Below are 16,268 nucleotides of genomic sequence, written 5' to 3'. Positions count from 1 at the left end.
TATGGGTGAACTTCTTGAAACCAACAACTTCTACTAAATCTGGTTGGAACAAACAAACAACAGACCCCCTTGTTAATGTAATAAAGTTGCTCAGACTTGCTGACACCAGTATTCTGTCTTCTATTCAACTTGATGTATCTGATCTGTCATTCTCCCATACATCCAGAAACATAGCAGCTAAGGGACATGCCTGTTAATTACAACTCTTCTACTCCATTCACCTATTATTGTTCCACCTGGTCTGTGTGAGTGAGAGGATAACTACTGCCTACTGCCACCCTTGGTACACACTGAGCGAATGTAGCCAAGAATAGATGCCAGCTTCAAATTGCATTTATTTGCACAGTCTTTTGTCTCAGTCTTCATCATAGTATCATCAAGCTACCAATTGGTGAGTCATGTGAATAACTAAAACCATTCTCAGAAGACGTTTTAACATAATTCTGTGAGACTCAAGCACAGAATCAAATTCTGATTTTGTTTTTATTACCCTTTAGATTAAGTAGTTATTCCGCATCTTATTCATGGTTTTTGAATTTCAAGTTTCTAGAAACGTGTGTGGTGAAACTCTATTAAAATCATATGACAGTCTCAAGGATGTTGAAAAGACGACTTTCTGGTTAAGAAAGACACTGAAAAGACATCTTTCATATCCTTTTGCTCTGTGGGATAGTGTTGTCATGAGAGAGAAGTATTTTGGTATGCAGTCTTGGCTTGGGCTGGAGCTGTCAGGAGCACAGTACCTAAACATTTTACAGTTTAGATTTTTGTCAGAGCTGTTGAAGGAACTGGATTTTGACCCATTTTCGATTAATTCCATCATTTTCCTGCGCAATGTAACCTGCACCTTTCTATTTAAGAAAAACTAAGGCTACCTGCTCATCTTTCAATCAAGGAACCAATCCTGTCAATGGCCCAGATGTACACACACACAGTTACTGTATCAACCAAATTATTGATAACTGTGGAATTAAGTTGGGTTTTGCAATGAACGTCAATAGTTTCTCGACAATATTTTTAGAAATTCTTGTAGGATATATTTTAATGCAAGTTGTCAACACGGTCCTGGGCACAACTCTTAACTGTTTCTCTGATATACAATTGATCACAATGCATTTGAAACTTGGATTGTAATTGCTACAGTGACCACCTTACTCAGATTTACACAATTCGTCTTTGATAAAGCACACAAATTCCAAACTGTCCATACACCTTCGACCATGTAAATCTTTATTGATGGATGTGTTTAAACATTATGACTTGACCTCTGCCACATCGACTGCTTTAGTGGTCTCTGTCACCTTCCCATTCACTGTAGTCTGGACCACAGTGACTGTCTTGGTAACAACTAAAAGAAGGAGAAATTCCAAATGAATAAATACTGACAACATGAAAAATGTATAATGAAACAAGTGACCAATCTGCCAGAGTACACCTAGGTTTGAATTTGACTGTCATTTGAGGCCCCCTCCCAGTTTCACCACTGCACTGTCTATTAAACAAGGACTGCCCAACTCCATCATATATACTGGATATATTTTAAATGTATACACATTTTCTTGATTAGTCCACTTTCAAGTTTTGAAGTTATATCTTGCGTTCAGTCACTAAATGCTCAAAATCAAGCAAGACCAGTTCGCTGGCTTGAAATTTGCAAATGGCAGCATTAGTAGCTGTTCACTGATCTTTCCATGACATTCACTGATCTTTCCATGACATTCACTGATCTTTCCATGACATTCACTGATCTTTCCATGACATTCACTGATCTTTCCATGACATTCACTGATCTTTCCATGACATTCACTGATCTTTCCATGACATTCACTGATCTTTCGGTAACGGTTTACCTTGGGTGGTGCTTCCCTTCTTCCCTTCTTCTTCAGCATCTTCCCCGTCCAGCAGCCTCCTGTACTCAGCGATCTCCACCTCCAGACGGGTCTTGATGTCCAGCAGGATGTCGTACTCCTGCTTGTTGTGTGCGATGTTGGCATGGAGCTGGGAGAGCTGAAACTCCAGGCTGGTCACCATGTTCTGGAGCCCCGCCAGCTGGGCAGAGTAGCGGTTCTGGGTGTCTGACAGGGTGGTCTCCAGGGAGGATTTCTATTGGCAGAGGATGGGGTAGAAGGGGATGAGTCGGTTTAGAATAAAGTTGCCCCTAGATGCTGATCTTGAGTCAGTTTTGCATTCCCCACTGACAAGGTAAAGATTAAGGTTGGAGAAGCTGGTCCTAGATCTGTTACAAGGGAAACCTTCACCCTGGAGCGGTGTCTGTTTGTGAAACTTGGTTTGTTTATGTTGGGTGTATCTCGTACCATGCTCAGATGGGACTGCAGTTCAATCTGAAGCCTCTGGAGGGTGCTCTTGGTCTCCTTCAACTCTGTGAGGCTTGAACAGAGCTGTTCGTTGTTTGTCTCAACTTCAGTCTCCACTGTGGCCAGCTGTTCAGGTAAAAACACAGCGTTAACCACCACACCTTGGAAGCCTAATCAGTTTCTATTGATTACATACTTCAAAAAACTATTGAATTCATCCCATGCACAGAAATAATTATTTATATTATGAGATTTGATTAGTCCCCTTTTGGGCACTAATTTTGAAATAAATTACTTTATCAGAGGACATCCTTCTACAGAGTAACATTTGGTAAGTGATTACATTCTTGATTACAACTAGCATCTTGTTCACTCTGTTTACCTTGCCCTGATACCAGGATTCCAGTTCTTGGCGGTTCTTGGCGGCTACAGACTCATAGTGCTGCCTGATCTCGGTCATGGCTGCGTTCAGGTCTTGGGATGGGGCAGCGTCCACTGATACATTCACCTGGCCTCCTGCCTGGGTCCTCACATTGGCCAGCTCCTATAGTTCAAAGGTCAGAGGGCATGACCTTAGTAACTGCAAACAGTAGTATTTTGAGGTAGGCAGATTCTTTCTTCTTTTATGTTTTAGAGTTCCTCAATGGATAATAGTGTGCTTCAGGGGTCCTGGTGCTTAATATCACTCCTGAAGTGAGTTTCTTGCTTGTAAGAGTGATGAAAAAGATATAGGGTCTATTGTATATCATCAATATGTAATCATTCACTCTATCATCAATATGTAATCATTCTAACTTCTACTACTGTACTCACTTGTAGGTCATCATTTACAAACAAGCACATAGATGCTATTCCCATTCAGGTTCGCCATCATAAAAATACTATTTACTAGTGTGCCTCCCTCACTTGGTCACACTGTTGCTGTGATTCTTATCATATCAATAGACACCAAAGGCCTAATGATGATCAGATGTTGGACAGGTTTTCCTGAATTTAAACAGGGGCTAATTACTTTAAACAGAGGCTACTTAAAATAAAATCTAAATTATACTATAGTGAAATAAGACAACATTGCTGAAGTAGGCTACTATGTATCAGCAAGCAGCATTTTAATTAGCTATAAAAGCCAGTCAGAAGTAGCTAGCGATACTAACGTTAGATAGCTAAAATTAATTTGCTAGTTAACTTTATGCTGCTTATAAAATTAATTTGGTGTCATTGAATACAATTGGTTAAGTTAATAATCCCAACCTTCTTTATAAGTGGCATCGTGTTTATAAGCCTTATTAACGCATGTGAGACCGAATCTTCATACCAGAATTCTCAGTTGAGAATTTGCCCCAAAACAAATACTTTAAAGGATACTGTGACAAAACTATGCAATCCGTGAATAGTAAATTTCAATAAAACATACAAGCTGTGTGGAGGGTGGCAGTTCTTTTGTAAAAATCTTCACTAGAAGTATTTTTGTTGATAAAGTGTTCTAGCTTTGATGAGTATAGTTTGAATAACCCTTGTCAGAATAACCCTTTACCTCCTCATGGTGTCTTTTGAACATGATGAGCTCGTCCTTCAGGCCCTCGTACTGCGTCTCCAGGTCAAAGCGGTTGAGGTTCATGTCATCCAGGACCTTCCTCAGACCACTGATGTCTGCCTCCACTGCCACCCTCATGGCCAACTCGTTCTCATACCTACGAAAGTCAAAGTTCATATGAAAGTTACATGCTACCAATTCGTGTTTTGGATTGTAGTCTTCAGCTTTATCTAATGAGCAGGCAACTCTAGACATTGATCTAAAATCAGTCATGTATTTTCCTCACTAATAGCTACAATTAGGATTTTGGTAGACACTCACTTCATCTTGAAGTCCTCGGCAGCAATCTGGGCATTGTCAATGTCCAGTAAAGTCTTGGCATTTACCTTGGAAGCCAAACGCATCTGTGGGACAAAAAACATTATTTAGTGTTTGTTCCTGCAACAAGAACTAAGACTTGTGTCCCTAACAGCAGCCTATTCAAACACATAGAGCATCAGGACCCAGAAGACTCTGGTCTGAATCTGTATACTTCAAAGGTGATAGTTTGTCATTTGGAGCCATGGCTGATGTCAATCTGATGTAATGCATCTAAAAATCCAAAACACACACATATATATATATATATATATAGATGCACACAGACACACAAAACCTTCCGCTCTCACCTTATCCCTCATATCAGTAACGGTGGCCAAGTAGGCGCTGTGGTCGTGGCAGATCACTGTGTGTGATGAGTACCAAGCCTTGATTTTCTTCTCCACCTCAGCGTTTTCCATCTCCAGGAGCCTCACTTTTTCCAGGTAAGAGGCCAGGCGATCATTCAGGTTCTGCATGGTGGTCTTCTCACTGGCCGACACGTGGAGGTCCAGGGCGTTCGCCAGGTCCATGCCGCCCCTGGAGGAATTGGCGCCGTAGACTCCCCCAGCCTGGGAGGAAGAGGTACGGGCACCGCCGGCACCACCGTAGACGCTGAGGGCCCTGGCTGAGCTGTAGGACCTGGAAGAGAAAGACATGGTTGTAGTTGATGGCGGATGCTGACTGGCTCAGGGTGGTGAGTTGGTGCTGCCTGGATCAGACCTGGAGGATCTGGGGTGAGGACCATTAACGCGGTGGGCTAGTTATATACCAGAGGGGGAAGAATGGGGGCGGGACCAGGAGCATTGGTGACAGTGAACACCCCAAGAATGTTGTTGATAACCTGTTAAACCAAGTCCCACCGCCCTTCTTTTCAACCTCCCTCAGGATATCTGGGGACAACCCGCTTTTTCTGGTGGAACTCGCACTTCACCCTTTTCACGTCCCTAAATCACAAATTTTTATGCTTATTCCCCTGGAGTGGTTCTGTATTTCCCACAAGGTTTTATAACCAACCATCCACTTATCTGTAAGTGCTGTTGATGAAGTACTCAGGAGAATGGTAAAAGCTGGCAATTGATACTGTGGCTGGTGTTGTTTAACATTCTTACCAAAGTATTTATGAGAAAACAAAATGATAAGGTGAGTATAATTTGTTGCAGGATAAACAGAGGTATATACAAATATATATTTTTAATAAGAGTACATAAAACAATAAAATAGTAAATAAAACAAGTGTTAGAAAGACCAAATAATTCAGTCTGTTTTGGAGGCACAGGGGCCTTGCCTAGTACTAAATAGGTGTACCTAATAAACTGGCCAACCCAATTTTGGTGATATCCAATTCATATTTATGGGCTTCATTAGCACAACTTGAGACAGACCCGTGATAGTCTTTGTACAGATTTCTACATTTGGTGCCATTCTGGTACTGGTAAGAATGCGCTCTCCGGACTTCATTGAGCGAGCAGGCGCGCAAGCAGCCACAAGGAGTCGCTAAGGTGCGATGAGGCACGGCAAGGCAATTCAATTATCCGGAAAGCGCTCACCAATTGCACCTCCCTGGACTAAACTATGGACTAAACACTGGACTAAGCCATGGATTCCCAATGATGCAGTTAACTGCAAGACTGTACATTTTATGTTAATTTCTACACAAACTTTTAAAAACAACAGTACTGTACACATGTTTACATAAACTAAAGAATAATGTTGGGAATGTATATATAAAGTAGGGTTGACATGATTTTTTTATAAATACTTATGGGAGATCTTCCCATATCCTATAATGCAAAATCATAAATTAAAACAAAAGTCAATCAACCTTTTTAAAGTGTTTGATTATAGTGTGGCAAATGAACACACAGTAAATAAATGTATAACAATAAAATTATCGGTGTAGTTATGTGCACCACCATATCAGTAACTATTAACTACTAGTGAATCTCCCATGTCAAACAATACAGAAGGCCAGGACCACATGGTTTGAATCTTCAACCATCTCCATCAAACAATGGCCTTAAAGTTGCAGGACAGGGCCCTCCCTTCTAAATACTTCTAGTCTGCTTATCAATTAGTGTTACTGATACAACTTGAAACACTAATGACCAAAACAAGTTGGATTACTAAAGAATGTCGTTCTGTGAGGTTCTCTATTTTCAGACCAAATTCTCAATTAAAAACTGTAAACTGGCACTGCTGTTTAAGTCCATTTCATTGTTCCCTATGCTGACCAGCCTTTTTTTCAGAGCTTCAACATGCATGGTGGGCTTTTACAGATAGACTTCATGTAAAACCAAGTGAATCTTATTAATCCTCTTAAATGTATCTGATGATGATTTGTGGATTCGTACTGTACATTGGATGGCGCAGTCATCGATCAGGTGGTCACTTATACATTTGTGCATTTTGTTCAATGAAATGCTGTCCTGTAACAAACACGAGTTTCCAATGTATATTTATTGAAGAGCTTTAATTGAAACAGGTCTAAACCTGTATGCGGACTGACAATTTCATTACGATCCTCTGGCCCAACCTATGGATTTCTGGGACCAGTCAGATCAGTTTGAAATTGTAACCTCAACTACATATTAGAGAACTTTCCAACCTTCTTAATGTCCTAATGTATTGTTTACTTAACCAAATCTTGTTGAAAATATGTCTTTACTATTATTATGCTTAGTACACAAAATGGCTAAATACATATTTTTTACCATCAACCAAAAACATTAATTGTCTTGAAAGATTCTCAATTTGATGTTGTAAACCTTGCTGACTTGTCCAATAGCAGAAGAAAAGGATAGGGATTTCCAGTCATTTCTGTTGACTCGAGTCATTTCTGTTGACCAAATCTGGTCTCCTCGGACCATTCTCTGCTTACTGGATGTTTTTTTGTAAATCACAACATTCTCTGAGCAAATCCCAGGATATCAGCAGTTTCAGAGTAACTGGAACCACCACCTTTGGCTCCAACAATCATACTGCTGTAAATGTCATTTAAACCAAACGCTGTCCCCATTCTAATGTTTGGTTGAAGAGCAACTGTACCTCTTGACCATGCCTGCCTGCTTTATATATTGCGTTGCAGCCCCATGATTCACTATTTGTCTATTTGCTTTAAAGCACAGGTTCACCTAATGTAATGTACTGGCCAGTGAGCGTATGTTAGCTCATGTACTTTGTCATTGAGCGATGGATGGGAAAAAATAACCCCCAATGGAGGGCATTTGCAGAGTATGTTGACATGGAGTCTCAAATTCCAGTTAGCTGTGAGTCCCCTCTTGTTTATGGGTATAATTCTGTAATCTGTCTTAGTGGCCACAGGGGAGAAATGTCCTCTGTATTCCAAGAACAGGCAGTTTGAGTTGAAACCCTGTCAGAGGCCCAGGGTGGCTGGTAAAGCCATTTCCTGGTCCCCATTCTAGATTTCTGGGCCCTCAATGGGTATATTTGTCTCTACAAACTCAAGATGCTCACAGTAACTAGAAGTATTGGTGAAGCGTAACTGGTTGACCCCTCATGCACCGAATTCTTTGTTTATTGATGTATTTCCAGGCCCCTAATGCCCTGAACAGGGAAGTGGGGAAATATAAAGGAGAGAGTTCTTGTTGAAAGAGCAGTAGATTTGCACTAGAAACCCTCCCCAAACCCTAACCCACACTGTAGCAGCAGCAGGACATGTACGCGGGACACAGCATCCCAGCCCGTTGAACCCCCTCGGTCAAAGTGAATAAATCGCGTGGATGTCCTACAGGACTCTAGCCTTTGAGCGATTTCCATTTTTGCCTGCCTGGTCGTGTCCAAAGGCCAAAAGAGGTTTAATGCCATGTGGATGCGCTTCGCACACGATGAACTGGTGCCAAGTGTTTCTTTGTTTTGCCAGTGGACACAATGAACCTGACCTGAATCATAGTGTGAGCCGTGATTACATCACCTGGAAGGTGGGGCATTCAGACGGCTTGAGCAACATTTGTTCTTTAAATGCATTACTGGATGTGTGAGTGTGTTGCACGCTGAGACAGTGTGTACCCTGTAATTACATGTTAACTCCCTCCTTCAGGGAACTGGGTGATGGACATAACTGAAGGTTGTGCGGCATGATATCCTTGATGATAACCTGTGTTTTCTTATTAAATAACAGTTAAATAACATGGATAATTAGCAGGTACTTGTCTTTTACTCTCAGTTTTGAAATGTCGCTGTTCTAAATAGCTGTACTATACTTCCTTAAAGTCTTATCTCTCTGTGTCTAGATAGCATACAGGAGAACTATTAACCTGTCAATGTGCACCTCAGTTGTGGCCCTTATTGTGCTATAGATTAAATAGCAGTGTTATGACATATGTATAAAATAACTGGGTGCAGTTCAAGGTGACATCATGTTGGTAACCAGTGGGATGTTTTTTATATTCAATCTTTTTTATTTCTCACGGACTGGTGAGAAAGTTTTAACTGGGAATATCTCAAGCACTCTGGACCATTTTGTTGAAGAAAATAATAATTTAAAACATTAACGGCAGATGTCTACTGATCATTAATGCTTGTATTTATGCTAGTGTTAGTAAAAATGTCACATTTAGTCTCTTTAAATTGTTTAAACTTTGATTATTGAATATGTCTTGTGCATTGTTATAGACCACGACAGTTGAACCTAACAAAGTTATCCATTTATCGGATATCCTTCTCCCTTGGCAACCATTCCTAGGGGTTTTGGTATGCCTGCTGTGTGGCTGATGACTGTACCAAATATTGTTTAACACATGAATGTATCTTTCAACAGGATTGGACGCCTGTACAGACATTGTATACCATATTGAATAAACTTCAAACAATGTTTGATACTGCACATTTTGTGATGCCAGAGGAGAAACATTGAGATTGATATGCACAGATTATTTATTAAGAAATAAAATGACATTTCACCTACATTTGTCTATTACTTTTCAACCAAGCTCCACCCTTTATTTACAAGTTCTTGTTTTAGTAATGTTTGGTGTCTACTAAGGACTTCATCTCGTTGAATGAAAATAGCTCTGTCAGCATACACTTTAATTATGAGATTTTCAGCAATTTTATAGGTAACATTTCCCATTTTGGGTGAAAACACAATATTGCTCAGTATGTGTATAATTTATGATTACTTAATAGAGTTTTTTGCTCTTCATTCAAGGGTGCCAGTAATTACGGAGCTGAATTCAACCATCCAGAGCCACTAGATGCATCAAATCAACGTAGGTAAGGCCTATCTTTCAGTTATTGTAGCCAAAACTGTTTCCATGTTACAGAATTCAAATCCATTTACTCACAGATCCATATACTTTAGTCAGTCTATTACACAGCATAAACATTTCTAAAAGAAGTGAAACCAAACATTTGTTCAACCTCATAAATCTTTGTTGGCGTTTCTTTTCACACATTAGGACACGACTTCCACCACATCGACTTCCTTGGTGGTCCCGGTAACCTTTCCGTCCACAACAACGGTCTTCATCACGGTGACTGTCTTGGTAACTACCGGGACGACAAAAATGACAGAGCCTCAAATCCCTGAACCACTGATTGATACTTGACACTAACCCACAAACGTCTCTCATATCTTTAACAGTTGAAACAACGAACCAACTACTGTTTTATCATTGACAGTTAACTGAGTGCAGAGAGAACACATTCCCCAAATGTCTCAGTTCCCACCTTTTCTGTGAATCTGCTTTCAAAGATATAAAAGGGCCAATTACCTTTGGTTGTGCTGTGGTCCTCCCCGTCCAGGAGCCTCCTGTACTCAGCGATCTCCACCTCCAGACGGGTCTTGATGTCCAGCAGGATGTCGTACTCCTGCTTGTTGTGTGCGATGTTGGCATGGAGCTGGGAGAGCCGAAACTCCAGGCTGGTCACCATGTTCTGGAGCCCCGCCAGCTGGGCAGAGTAGCGGTTCTGGGTGTCTGACAGGGTGGTCTCCAGGGAGGATTTCTATTGGTGGATGATGGTTATTCATTGGGAAGATGTGGTGAATGAGGGTGTCTACATGGGGCCCATTTGGACCTTTGTCCAATGCTAAACTACAGGGGCTTATTGCAATAATATATACAGTATCTCACAAAAGTGAGTATACCCTTCAATTTTTTTTAAATCTTTGAGTATATCTATTCATATGACAACACTGAAGAAATGACACTTTGCTACAATGTAAAGTAGTGAGTGTACAACTTGTATAACAGTGTAAATTTGCTGTCCCCTCAAAATAACTCAACACACTCATTAATGTCTAAACCGCTGGCAACAAAAGTGAGTACACCCTAAGTGAAAATGTCCAAATTGGGCCCAATTAGCCATTGTCCCTCCCCGGTGTCATGTGACTTGTTAGTGTTACAAGGTCTCAGGTGTGAATGGGGAGCAGGTGTGTTAAATTTGGTGTCATAGCTCTCACACTCCCTCATACTGGTCACTGGAAGTTCAACATGGCACCTCATGGCAAAGAACTCTCTGAGGATCGGAAAAAAAGAATTGTTGCTCTACTCAAAGATGGCCTAGGCTATAAGAAGATTGCCAAGACCCTGAAACTGAGCTGCAGCATGGTGGCCAAGACCATACAGCGGTTTAACAGGACAGGTTCCACTCAGAACAGTGTGTCTGGCCTACAGTCAAGCATGGTGTTGGGAGTGTCATGGTCTGGGGCTGCATGAGTGCTGCTGGCACTGGGGAGCTACAGTTCATTGAGGGAACCATGAATGCCTGTGCTGTGACATACTGAAGCAGAGCTCGATCCCCTCCCTTCGGAGACTGGGCTGCAGAGCAGTATTCCAACATGATAACGACCCCAAACACACCTCCAAGATGACAACTGCCTTCCTAAAGAAGCTGAGGTGCTGCAAGCATGTTCCCTGCCATTAGCATATTGTTGTGAAAATCCACTTTAAAACTCGTTGTTAGGCGAATGGCCAATCATGTCTCCAGACCTAAACCCTATTGAGCAAAGTGGGGTATCCTCAAATGGAAGGTGGAGGAGCATAAGGACTCTAACATCCACCAGCTCCGTGATGTTGTCATGGAGGAGTGGAAGAGGACTCCAGTGGCAACCTGTGAAGCTCTGGTGAACTCCATGCCCAAGAGGGTTAAGGCAGTGCTGGAAAATAATGGTGGCCACACAAAATATTGACACTTTGGGCCCAATTTGGACATTTTCCCTTAGGGGTGTACTAACTTTTGTTGCCAGCGATTTAGACATTAATGGCTGTGTGTTGTGTTATTTTGAGGGGATAGCAAATTCAGATTGTTATACAAGCTGTACACTCACTACTTTACAATGTAGCAAATCGTCATTTCTTCAGTGTTGTCACATGAACAGATATGATCAAATGTTTACAGAAATGTGAGGGGTGTCCTCACTTTTGTGAGATACTGTATACTGATTGATGGCTAATACCATGTCTGAGGTTATGGTATAGTATTGCAATGAATGGATCTACTGCTGCCTTGTCTAGTGATGTAAAACCACAGTATATGCAAGGAAGTTTGCGTCTGTTCGAAAGGGGATAGTAAGTGTCCCCTCCAATGTACCGCAAAGAAGAATGTTTCTTTTGTAACTTGGATGCATAGGAGAGTTAGAGAGGTCGTGTGTGTGGTACTCTGGAAGACTATTATTTTCTATGGATGTCTAGTCCAAAATGCCTGTCATAAGGCTAACTCGGCTTCTAGCGGAAATGAAATATGTGCAAGCCAGCGTTCATATGAGGTGACTATGTAGTTAAGACAGTTGGTTGGTGTATGTATCTTGTACCATGCTCAGATGGGACTGCAGTTCAATCTGAAGCCTCTGTAAGGTGCTCTTGGTCTCCTTCAACTCTGTGAGGCTTGAACAGAGCTGTTCGTTGTTGGTCTCGACTTCAATCTCCACTGTGGCCAGCTGAACAGGTAAAAACACAACGTTAACCCCCACACCTTGGACGCCTAATCAGTCTGGCTATAAAATGATTATATGCTTTAATGACTTCATCTCTTGCAAAGAATATACATTCTAAATGCTTTAATATTAATGTACTTTTTGGGGAACAGCTGATGTTGTTTAAAGTTGACCTGAATTACTGTTGTGATGGATGAAAAACACTTAAGAAAGGAGCACTTCATGTAAACTAGCATCTTGTCCACTCTGTTTACCTTGCCCTGGTACCAGGATTCCAGTTCTTGGCGGTTCTTGGCAGCTATAGACTCATAGTGCTGCCTGATCTCGGTCATGGCAGCGTTCAGGTCCTGGGATGGGGCAGCGTCCACTGATACATTCACCTGGCCTCCTGCCTGGGTCCTCACACTGGCCAGCTCCTATTGGTCAAAGATCAAAGAGCGTGACCTTAGTAACGATGACAACCACAGTGGCTCGGCTAAGTGCGAGCAGCTGTCAATGTTTTGCAGTGTAAAATAAACCTGTCTGATGAGGTCCATATTCTCACCAAGATTAGGGGGTAAAATGTTTGAAATGCAGTATATATTGAGTATAGAAAGATATAGTTAAATAAACATTAGAATACAATCTATATATTTTATAAATGAATGAAGTGTAAAGTAGTTTAAAAAGTAATATAGTAGCCTACATTATTTTGGAATTCAGGTGAATTTTTTTTTCATGAAAAACCAACCAACTACTTGTATATTCTTTATACTCTATTATGCAATTTTGCAGTTCTGGAGCATACACTTTCCAATGCCTCTGATAGGGCTTCATTTATTTAGAAGTGGGTGTACAGAATCTATACCAATTGTCAGGGATCATAATGACTTGACACAGTAATAAGGAGGTATCAACTAATCTGGCAGGTAATTTGTGTGGGTTTTACATTGAAATAAAGTTTAGCCTAAAGGCACTTGTAATTTCCCATTCAAAGTGTGTTGAGAAATCCTGTGGTAAGCTGCAGAAGTGGGTAACATTTTCCAAATTGGTTTCAATCCCTCAGTGAGTTTAACGCACTATGCATGTAATGTGTGTGTCTTTGAGAGTCCAACAAAGTGTATTAGTGATCTAAAGGAGAAAAGAAAGAATACCAGGAAGTGGAGGAATGTGTGAAAATACCCTCCCCCACCATCCATCTGTGAAAAGGAAATCCTGCTGCATGATATCAAAGATTAGGTCATGTTTGTGTGCCAAATGTTATCTACTCCTAAAAACCTTGCATAAAAACAGAGTTAAATACTCTTTAATGGTCAGCGGTATCTTTAGCAACTATCACAAGCTTGCCTGGTTCCTTGGTGCTTTAAGTGGTATAAAATACACAATTGTATGTCATCACTGAACACATACCCATTCAGTTTGATGATTATGAATATCCTATAACACATATTGGTTATAAGTGTGACCTTAGCGAGGGAAAGTGTAGTGTGTCAGAATAACCCTTCACCTCCTCGTGGTTCCTCTTGAACATGATGCGCTCGTCCTTCAGGCCCTCGTACTGCATCTTCAGGTTAGAGAAGTCAAGGTTCATGTCATCCAGGACCTTCCTCAGACTGTTAATGTCTGCCTCCACTGCCACCCTCATGGCCAACTCGTTCTCATACCTAAGAAGGTCAGAGGTCATGCAAGAGTTACAGACTAACAATTGTTTTTTAGATTGTAGTCTTTAGCATTGTCTATTGAGCAGGCATCGCTAGACACTGACTTAAAGTCAGTTAAGCCTCTTTCTCAAAACAGGTGAATCACACTGTGTTTTATGTTCATTAGCCTGGTCATTATACTCTTATTTAATCGGAAATGAAACACTCACTTCATCTTGAAGTCCTCAGCAGCAAGCCTGGTGTTATCGATGTCCAGCAGAGTTTTGGCATTTACCAAGGACCCGAAACAGATCTGTGTGACAGAAAACAACGTCCCATTACATATATATGGCACACATTACACACACACACACATATAAATACACACAACCAACTGCTTGCACACAGAGCCAGCAAATGAACCCGACAATGACGATGGGATTAATGTATTCCCAAGAACACTGGCAATATAAGGTGTCATATATAATATACCCATTTAATATAGGCAGAGACAGACATAACACTGGCAATATAAGGTGTCATATATAATATACCCATTTAATACACACAGAGGCAGACACATAACACTGGCAATATAAGGTGTCATATATAATATACCCATTTAATATAGGCAGAGACAGACACATAACACTGGCAATATAATGTGTCATATATAATATACCCATTTAATATACACAGAGACAGACACATAACACTGGCAATATAAGTTGTCATACATAATATACCCATTTAATATAAATAGACACATGCATTCTTTCCCCTGTCCTGCTCACCTTTTTCTTCAAGTCATCCATGGTGGTAAAATGGGCGCTGTGGTCGTGGCAGATCACTGTGTGTGATGAGTACCAAGCCTTGATTTTCTTCTCCACCTCAGCATTTTCCATCTCCAGGAGCCTCACTTTTCCCAGGTAAGAGGCCAGGCGATCATTCAGGTTCTGCATGGTGGTCTTCTCACTGGCCGACACGTGGAGGTCCAGGGCGTTCGCCAGGTCCATGCCGCCCCTGGAGGAATTGGCGCCGTAGACTCCCCCAGCCTGGGAGGAAGAGGTACGGGCACCGCCGGCACCACCGTAGACGCTGAGGGCCCTGGCTGAGCTGTAGGACCTGGAAGAGAAAGACATGGTTGTAGTTGATGGCGGATGCTGACTGGCTCAGGGTGGTGAGTTGGTGCTGCCTGGATCAGACCTGGAGGATCTGGGGTGAAGACCATTAACGCGGTGGGCTAGTTATATACCTGAGGGGGAAGAATGGGAGCATTGGTGACAGTGAACACCCCAAGAATGTTGTTGATAACCTGTTAAACCAAGTCCCACCGCCCTTCTCTTCAACCTCCCTCAACTGGTTTAATTTGGGTTTCTTCCCGCTTGTTATCATTTTCCTGTTCCTGAAGTGGCATTCCTGGAATCTTTTGAGATGGTCATTCACCTGAATGAAGTATGACAGGTACAACTTTGCCACCTGAGTGGCTGTAAAACTATTCTGGCTAATGGTAAAATCTGAATGTTGACATTGTCTGGGGTGTTTTTTTATTTTTTGGAGAAAACAACGTTTGTGAGTATAAATAGTTATTCAGCTGGTATTCTCCATAAATGATGTAAACACCAAAATATACTATGAAATAAGTTTAAAAAATATATATTTGTTGCATTGATAAAGATAATGTTTGTTGAAAAATATATTTTGCGCCATGTCTGTCCAACTATGATAACCAGACGTCAACTTTATTACAGATTCTCTTTTTCTACAAATATTTCTTTTTTTTAAATCCTTTATTTTCTACCAAAACATACAATCATTTTGTCAGGCTGTCAACATTTTCAGTGAACAGTGTGGGTGGAGAAGGTTCATCGGCATCATCTTTTCATATCTAACCCTTTTTAGGATCTTGGCTAAAAAAATGAATTGCATTTGACCTTTTAGTCATTTAGCAGATGCTCTTATTCAGAGCGACTTACTATTAATGCATTCCTCTTAAGGTGTCTTGGAAAATTACTGAGTAAGAATTTAACTTTGTTTGCCTATGTAAACGCATTGTAAATGCTTGTCATGATAAATCAATAAACCTTTCAATACATTTTTCAAAAGTGTGAAACGTGATTGTTTTAACAAATGCTCAGTTGCATTCATAGTCTGGGGCACGTACCTTTAAAGAAAGTTACAGTAGTTACTTGTAATTATTATCTTGGGAATACATTATATTTTCTGATGAAGGGGTCGCAATTCTTTCAGTAAGCCATTAATATTGCACATTCATAAAGATTTAAAGAAGGTTTCTTACAGTATTGCATACCGAGTCAGAATCTGGTTTGCAAATGATCCAAGTTTAAACCAGTATTCCTGTTTCCCAACACTCAACAGTCCTGCCTTGTTTGTCAAAACCACACTGATTAGTGAGGCAAATTAAGAGACTTAAGGCTTAGTAGTATCACACCTCCCTGAGCTCCATTCATCCCTGAAACGTACCCAACAGTGACCATGGCGACATCAAGCTGGGCTTTACGCTGTAAGCAGGAAGGCACTAGGAA

At 41.0% G+C, this 16,268-nt stretch overlaps 2 protein-coding genes across 2 annotated transcripts; both read right to left on the bottom strand.

The window, feature by feature from the left end:
* Nucleotides 1-202: 202 nt before the first annotated feature.
* LOC105021589 (keratin, type I cytoskeletal 13) lies at nucleotides 203-4,865 on the bottom strand. Its single transcript, XM_013135367.4, has 7 exons — nucleotides 4,518-4,865; nucleotides 4,171-4,253; nucleotides 3,850-4,006; nucleotides 2,698-2,859; nucleotides 2,316-2,441; nucleotides 1,851-2,103; nucleotides 203-1,348 (listed from the first exon to the last, which is right to left on the bottom strand). The coding sequence occupies exons 1-7, from the start codon at nucleotides 4,863-4,865 to the stop codon at nucleotides 1,254-1,256; spliced, it is 1,224 nt and encodes a 407-aa protein (XP_012990821.3). The 3' UTR covers nucleotides 203-1,253.
* On the bottom strand, nucleotides 4,763-15,069 carry LOC106024456 (keratin, type I cytoskeletal 13). Its single transcript, XM_029122332.2, has 8 exons — nucleotides 14,517-15,069; nucleotides 13,953-14,035; nucleotides 13,590-13,746; nucleotides 12,358-12,519; nucleotides 11,981-12,106; nucleotides 9,942-10,173; nucleotides 9,589-9,717; nucleotides 4,763-4,848 (listed from the first exon to the last, which is right to left on the bottom strand). Exons 1-7 carry the CDS (start codon nucleotides 14,862-14,864, stop codon nucleotides 9,623-9,625), a joined length of 1,203 nt encoding a protein of 400 aa, XP_028978165.2. The 5' UTR covers nucleotides 14,865-15,069; the 3' UTR covers nucleotides 4,763-4,848; nucleotides 9,589-9,622.
* Nucleotides 15,070-16,268: the final 1,199 nt, after the last annotated feature.

The sequence above is a fragment of the Esox lucius genome, chromosome 9, assembly GCF_011004845.1.
Source record: "Esox lucius isolate fEsoLuc1 chromosome 9, fEsoLuc1.pri, whole genome shotgun sequence".
In the NCBI taxonomy this organism is placed as follows: domain Eukaryota; kingdom Metazoa; phylum Chordata; class Actinopteri; order Esociformes; family Esocidae; genus Esox; species Esox lucius.
The sequence above is the reverse complement of the archived record's forward strand: the minus strand, read 5'-3'. Positions and strand labels throughout refer to the sequence as shown.

Coding starts and splice junctions, on each gene's coding strand:
- LOC106024456 (XM_029122332.2), bottom strand. CDS start 14,864: ATGTCTTTCTCTTCCAGGTCCTACAGCTCAGCCAGGGCCCTCAGCGTC. Junction 14,036..14,516: donor TGGATGACTTGAAGAAAAAG/GTGAGCAGGACA, acceptor TCTGTCACACAG/ATCTGTTTCGGGTCCTTGGT. Junction 9,718..9,941: donor GGACCACAGCACAACCAAAG/GTAATTGGCCCT, acceptor TCGTCCCGGTAG/TTACCAAGACAGTCACCGTG.
- LOC105021589 (XM_013135367.4), bottom strand. CDS start 4,865: ATGTCTTTCTCTTCCAGGTCCTACAGCTCAGCCAGGGCCCTCAGCGTC. Junction 4,007..4,170: donor GCCGAGGACTTCAAGATGAA/GTGAGTGTCTAC, acceptor TGACTTTCGTAG/GTATGAGAACGAGTTGGCCA. Junction 2,860..3,849: donor TCAAAAGACACCATGAGGAG/GTAAAGGGTTAT, acceptor TTTGAACTATAG/GAGCTGGCCAATGTGAGGAC.